At 42.6% G+C, this 7389-nt stretch overlaps 1 protein-coding gene across 1 annotated transcript; it reads right to left on the bottom strand.

Annotated features, from left to right (window-relative positions):
- Positions 1–284: 284 nt before the first annotated feature.
- Positions 285–6952, bottom strand: LOC135464384 (protein unc-93 homolog A-like). Its single transcript, XM_064741812.1, has 3 exons — positions 6104–6952; positions 5259–5526; positions 285–2370 (listed from the first exon to the last, which is right to left on the bottom strand). Exons 1-3 carry the CDS (start codon positions 6950–6952, stop codon positions 2063–2065), a joined length of 1425 nt encoding a protein of 474 aa, XP_064597882.1. The 3' UTR covers positions 285–2062.
- Between the last annotated feature and the right edge of the window lie 437 nt (positions 6953–7389).

Below are 7389 nucleotides of genomic sequence, written 5' to 3'. Positions count from 1 at the left end.
GATTGGTGTTTTACGTTGCATACTCAGGAATATTTCACTTATACGACGGCGGCCAGCTTTATGATGGAAGGGACTGGAGCAGAACGCGGGGAAAACCCACAACCATCAGCATGTGGCTTGCATATCTTCCCCTCGTACGAGATTTCACCGGTTACGCATGACAAACTGCCAACTATCACAGTATTGTCGCTGCTTTGATTTTACTCCCCATGCTATAGCCGTGAGGTCGACGTAAATATATTTATTTATTTATTTATTTATTTGACTATCATTAATATCCCGTATTTGAGGGTACTGCGTGTACCACAGATAGCCATGGTGTCCTTATAGGCGGTGGAGACCATATACTCAGTCCCGTTCAAAAAACGATTTCAGTCCCATAGCCTAAAATTGTAATCCAAATTAAACTCTTAAATATATTCACTAAATCTTAATCTCCGATTCTTTATATATGCCGTGGAAAAATAGTACAATTTCAGCCAAGATTGAGCATTCATCTTCCAATAATGTTCTCTGTAAAAAAGTTTTGGTCCAACTTGAGCCCAAAATGGTCTGAGGTATAACAGACTCCGCCCACCAGCTAGGTAGCTAACACACCTATATCTATACTGGTCCCATAACCCAGGGCCGTTAATCCTCCTGGGGCAATATGCGCGCAACTCGGTCAGGAGGGGGCCGTACACTTAAAACACGGATATTTAGAATTTTTTAATTGTTTAACAAAAATACAACGTGTTAAATGCTGTTAGAGGTGACTACTAACATCTAAAAATGCTAAGCCGTAAAATGATTGTTTGCAACTCAGATTGCATTTTTTTTTAAAGATTTTTAATGTGAAAGAAACTATAAATTGCGGACATAAACACCTTAAAGTGATCATTTAACATTTTAAAGTGTTAAGGTAACGTTGCAAACGCTTTCCCTTCTCCACAACAGATAAAATGCTGTATTTAACATTGCATATAACATTTCAGTTTTGAATGTGCATATAGTTACGTGTGTTTGTGACTTACTCAAATACATTTGATTAATCTGAAGTGGAGAAAAGTTGAACAGTGTAGAAAAACGTATTCGCCGAGGTGGCAAAACGCATCTACCAATGTGTCAGAACGCACATACCAATGTGTCAGAACACATCCAGCAATGCGCAAAAGTGCATAAGGCGATACAACAAAAAATGTGTTGGACTAATTTCACAGGAAGTGGAGAAAAGTCGAGCAGTGTAGAAAAACGCATCCGCCGACGTGACAAAACACATCTACCACTGTGTAAATATAAGCGTCAAGTCCGACATTCCTATACCATTCGTAGTCCATAAAGGGCGTTCCAAGTCGATAATCGCAAGATCCATTTCCAAAACAACGTTTAACACTAACTCCCAAAGACAAAGGTATGTAAGAAATTATATAAATAAGAAATAAGGCCGGTAACACACAAGAGAGAAGCGGTCATCAGTTTTCAATGATGCCGGGCAGACAATGAATATTCCAGGCATGAATTCCATATCATAGTTCAAATTCGTAGTCCGTGAATGAGTTCCATGTCAAATAACAATTAAACAAGTATCTCAGTCGCACTTTAATTGCAACTGTTCATAAAGGCATCATGCTGATGTAATTAACATGGCTACCTTTACGGCCCCTAGCCCCAGGTTAAGCGGTATTAGATACAGTTTGAAAATGACGAGCGTTACAGACCCTAACCGATCAGATTGTGATTCAAAAGTAACGGACGATTACGTCTTTCCCGTTAATATGTAAAGATCTCATGTTACAAGAGGCGCCATCTATGATGTTACACATGACATACCAGATAGACGGTTACACTGGGCAACCAGCGCCATCTATGTTGTTACATACCACGTACGTGATAGATATGTACATAGGGATAATAGCGCCATCTATGTTGTTAAATACCACGTACGTGATATATATGTACATAGGGATAACCCATCCTACCATGGGTCTCAACTCAACCGACGATGCGCAAAAAACATAAGACGATAGGCTTACAAAAACACAAGGCACCGACCTTATTACTCCTGACAACTGAATGCACCTCATCAAGACCTATTCTTAAGCAAAGCTTTGTTTTTCTGCGACTCGTAGCTTGCTTTGGAGTCACTCTTGACATCGTCTGTGGAAGGGACTTCGTAAGAACCTTCAGAGGATTGACCTACTTTCAGTTTCACTTCCACGATGACGTAGCACAGCATTCCAAGGGCGAGTAATCCAATACCGACGTAGAGCTTGGTGGAGACACAGAGGAAGCTACTGTATGCGAAGGTCACCGTGAAACCTACGGCTTTCCACGTGTGGTAGTTGGCGAAGGCGGGGTCTGGAGACTCATGAAACACCAGCGCTACCAAGGCTGAGAAAAACAAGAATGGAAGTGGAAGATAAAATTAAAGGAACGAATGAGCAAACAAATTAAAAATCAGATTAAAGGATAAGTACTTTTTATTCTCTTTATACATACAGTCCAAACATACACTGGTACAGAAAAGCTTCTTGGGTTTAATCTACAGTTATCCCAGTGGTGAGTCCGGAAATTATGCCTATAGCCTCCAGTTATGACGTCATCAGTCGTGACGTCATCAGTCGTGACGTCATCAGCAGGGCAATATCTGGATTATTATAGCATTTATGCTTGAATCTACTTGGCCTGTACCATCAACAACAATAATAGCTCATACATATTTTCCTTTCGCCACTTAACACATGCATATACATGCACATGCCCTCGGACATTTTCATGGTAAAGGTGAAGAGAATCGAATGCATAACTAGTATACGATTCAAAAGCTCGGCTCGATTTTATCACGCGTTACCATGGTGAGAAGTATCAGGTTTCCAATGCGCATGCCCTGATATTTCAACCGGCCCAGACCTTTCACCACATTACAGAGCGACAGCAGGCGACAAAATGTTGATATTTGCGTGATAAGAGTTTTACACTGATATAACCTGTCTATGACTTAGTAAACAATATCATCATTGTCACGTGCCCAGTCTGAAAGCCTGCACTTGTAATTCTAACTCGGGTTTTATTCATCTGCTACCGGCAATGAAATATGTGTTAATATTGCTGTTCTGATTGCTCTGTCCGTAGTTATTAAATGACTATTCTGAGATAGGAAATATGAACGTTTTAATCTGACTGTTTTTACACGCTCGGGGTGCTTCATTATAGGACACTGTGCGCGTGATTAACAATACATCTGCCGAAGGGGATTTCTTACAAAATAACGCAGGAGTCTGAACGGGTGGAGGGTGGGGATTGGGTGAGGGTGTTGAGGGGGCACTCTACTTGGGGAAAGGGGGATGTGCATTTTTTTTCTTTGTTACAGTAGTACAGTGGGGCTCCGTGACTCAGTTGGTTAGCTCGCTAGCGCAGCGTTATGACCCAGGTACCTCTCAACAATGCGGTCGCTGTGAGTTCAAGTCCAGCTCATGTTGGCTTCCACTCCGGCCGTACGTGGGGAGGTCTGCCAGCAAGCTGCGGATGGTCCTGAGATTCCCCCGGGCTGTGTAAATTTTCCTCCCACCATAATGCTAGCCACCGACGTATAAGTGAAACACTCTTGACTGCGGCGTAAAACACTAATCAAATAAATAAATAAATACAGTAATTCATCAACATCTATTATAGTCCTGGGTTTGCCCCACCGTCGTACAAGTGAAATATTCTTGAGTACGGTGTAAAACTCCAGTGAAATAAATAAAGAAAGTAAGAAAGAAGTCAATGCTGAATATCACTTTCAAACTGTGTATGCATTATGAGAGCAATATTTTGGTTATATATGAAATTCATATTTATTTGAACTAACACTTAAAATTCTGTACTCCTTATAAAGAGCAGAAATGAGGGTTGCAAAATTAAGCCCAGTTGACATTTCAGGAGTCTAGCGAGTTCATGCAGGTTTGAAAGAGACAGGGTAATGAGTTGCGCATACAAACGCAGCTAAAAGCCGTGATATAACGGTATTCTCTACACTGAATACACATCTCGCTCGTCTGTCGACTCAATAGTATCGTTAGCAGCTACCGTAAAATCACGTCTTATAGCAGCGTTACTTTACGAGATCAGCATTATCTCAGGGCGAAACCACCTTTAAATGCTGATTCGGCGTATAGTGACTTGTATAAAGGCTGTGTGATTCTGACATTCGTGTGTACTCTCCTTTACCTTCCAAATACCACGAAATGTTATCTGTGTAACTGAATATGTAATAAACAGTCCACAGCTGTCAAAGTTCCATAACTTTGTATCTCTGTGTGCCTATAACCTAACATGAACATTTGTCTGAAATAATACAAAAAATAGGTATCATTATAAACATTAACTTACCTAGCACTAGTCATATACCGACCCCACGTGTCGTCGTCTCCCGCTCTCACTGTTTGTGAGAGGCCTTCGTGACAATACATATATACGTACATAAGCGACGCTCTTACGATCGCTGAAGGCCACTTATCTTCCATTAATATGGCGTGCAATATAGCTGTATGTCACATGTAAGAAAGTTCTCCATTAGCTTGACAAAGGTAGGTGGTTTACGCTTGGTTATCCGGTTCCTCCCCCATCGTTTTTTTTAGCAAGTGAGTGAGCCCTTAACGTCGTACTTAACAATTTTCAGTCATATGACAACGATGGAATCCTTAGACTGCGTGTAATGTTTCTCCTTGTTTCAGGACGGATTTCCACCGCTCTTTCACCCAGTGCTTCTTCACTGAGACGCCCCGCCCGAGCCATTATACTGAGGTGTCAACGAGGAGTTGTACTATCCCCATTATGCTGAACGCCAAGCGAGGAAAAGTCTTCTCTTTTCAAGTCTTAGGTGTGACTCAATCGGGTTTTTTTAAAATTTTAGTATGACTATGTAATTTGACATCATAGTCACGGCAATAAGAATTACTTACATAATATTACATGAATAATTAAATATATGTAAATATATTAACATATTACATATCATCCTGCTATATTATGTAACACGTTAAATATGTTTACTTATTTATTCGACTGGTGCATGTTTAATGTCCACCTCAAGAATATTTCACGTCTTCAGTTTTATGAGTGGATGAAAACGGAAATCGCGTAACTGGTCATCTTGTAACTTGTCATATTAGTGGAAGAATCGTAACTTCCCACGACATTCATGTACGACCACACAAACAGCCATGTAATCGGCCAAACGAGCGCGGGCGTCTATGTTAGCAAAACTATTTTTTTATTTTCAAAAACTGTTTTCTTACCGTTGGACTGTGTCTGCCATATTCCTTCTGCCAAGCCCCATACGATCACCAGGACGAAATAAATGGGAATGGCGTCAGACGTCGGCTGCCAGTACAACAACAGCACGAGGATCGCCATGTTGACGGAGCCCGCGAGGCCAAACATGACGTAACGTCCGGTGCATTCAGCCAATCGGCTAAAGAGGAAGGCGAAGATAGTCGTGGAGCCTCCGTAAGCCGCCATGATGTATCCAACCATGCCGACACCCAAGGCACAGCTGATGTATGACTGTTGAAAAAAAATTTTTCAAAACTATATGTGTTTTCTCTCAGCAAATAAAACCAAATAAAATGTGACGATTTGCGCCATAAAATTAAGTTAGCTTCTAATGACACTAATCGACGCTGACTGGTTGGCAGTGAAGACAGGGTTTCCGGGGTTAGGCCCTGCAGCCTTGGTCATGCCTATCTCTCACACCAGCCAATCAGAATTGTATTCCTTTAACTGATGTCATCTGGTGAACACAAGTACCGATGTGTTTAAAAAAATGCTAGACGGTCCGCCAATAGGTACTGATGTCGTCACATTATCATCATACACATTGCAAAAATGGCCATTGTCACAAATGATATCAGAGGAACAACGACAGACCAGTGATATCAGAGAGACGCCTATCTTGGTGAATTCTCACAACAGGATGGCCTTCGTCAATGTCATAAATGATATCAGAGGAACAATGACAGACCAGTGATATCATACTGACACGTACCTTTGTGAATTCTGACCAGAGAATCGTTTGTTTCATTGCCATGAATGATATCAGGGGAACAATGCTAGAGACCAGGGATATCATACAGACACTTACCTTTGTGAATTCTGACCAGAGAATCCCTTGTTCCATTGCCATGAATGATATCAAGGGAACTAGTAGGAACATTTTACTATCCGTCAGTAATTTACCACAGGACAATGCCGATTTCAGGACGCTGAGCTCTTCTTTTGGTGGCTTCCGGTTAAGAGACGGCAGGAAGGCGATAGTCATGACGAGTCCTATGATGTCCAAAGCCAGAAAAACTCCCAGTAAGGTGTACACTACGTATGTTGGCGGCTCCTCGATAGCGGTGGCGTTAGCCGACGTTGGACAGTCGTCAGCGCCACACGTCAGTGTAACGTTCGCGGACGTGACGTTGTAGGCGTCACCTGGGTCAGGCTGCTCCTTCAACACGAGAGAGGAGATGAGGTTTCCAGTAATTTGCGTCGTTTCGAACAGCGTAAAGAAAATGCCGTTGAACTTGCTGAGGACCGCAGATGAAGCCTCTCCGCTGGCGTCGGCGTAGACGTAAGCTTGGTGCGTTAAATACACGGACTGTGAGGTCCAGAGAGGCCCGGCGAGTGCGCCCACCAGGACTGATGCCGGAACCAGCGTCGCCCAACGCGGGTAGAAATTGGCGCCTGTGTACAAACAGTGGCTGACCCAGGCCGCCACCAGCGACCACTTGGCACCGATCTTGGAGATACAAACAGGCGCCAGCGTTCCCGACAGAATGATACAAGCGTACAGGGCGCTAAGAGAGACAGTTCCCAGCCCTGCTTCTTGGTTCAGGCTACTCTGAAGATTCTGCAGGGCCATGTAAGCCGTGAAGACGATCTGAAAAGATACTGACAAGAACAGAAGGCTCTTAAACGCCTGTTTCTTTCTGTTCGAGGATTCCATGATCATTCACAGTGATGTTAGAATGTTCTTACTGTGTGTTTGCACGTTTCCTCACATTCGTCACTTACTCCACGTATTCGAGAATGACTTATACATGCGCCGTCAGGCGTTAAATGTCGAGAAATATTATAACGTCTATTGAAATCGTTCCTCGCTGGGATCGTGAATCTGTTCTTAAATGCAGTTCACAGAACGTCAGAAACACTTCATCGTTTGTTTGTGCTTTTTTCAGTAGCGAACATTACACCCTTGGCTTGGAGCGCTGAAGATGGAAGCATCGCTTCTTTAATGACAGCCGTGTGGTCAAGCAAAGCTAACCGCTTGATTCCCGTCAACTGGAGACAAAGGAATCGTTATTCAGTTGCAATATGTTACTAAAACGGCTACCCACCAACAACAGCTTGGTCTGATGCTACAGAAGTAGTGCAACACGCAGA

This window comes from Liolophura sinensis, chromosome 4 (assembly GCF_032854445.1).
Source record: "Liolophura sinensis isolate JHLJ2023 chromosome 4, CUHK_Ljap_v2, whole genome shotgun sequence".
In the NCBI taxonomy this organism is placed as follows: domain Eukaryota; kingdom Metazoa; phylum Mollusca; class Polyplacophora; order Chitonida; family Chitonidae; genus Liolophura; species Liolophura sinensis.
This window is presented reverse-complemented; position numbering and strand designations above follow the sequence as displayed.

Excerpts from the sequence above, each read along its gene's own strand:
- LOC135464384 (XM_064741812.1), bottom strand. The coding sequence starts at position 6,952 with ATGGAATCCTCGAACAGAAAGAAACAGGCGTTTAAGAGCCTTCTGTTC. Across the intron at positions 5,527-6,103 it reads TCTGGTCAGAATTCACAAAG|TCATACATCAGCTGTGCCTT; the intron begins GTAAGTGTCTGT and ends TTTTTTCAACAG. Across the intron at positions 2,371-5,258 it reads ATGGCAGACACAGTCCAACG|CCTTGGTAGCGCTGGTGTTT; the intron begins GTAAGAAAACAG and ends TGTTTTTCTCAG.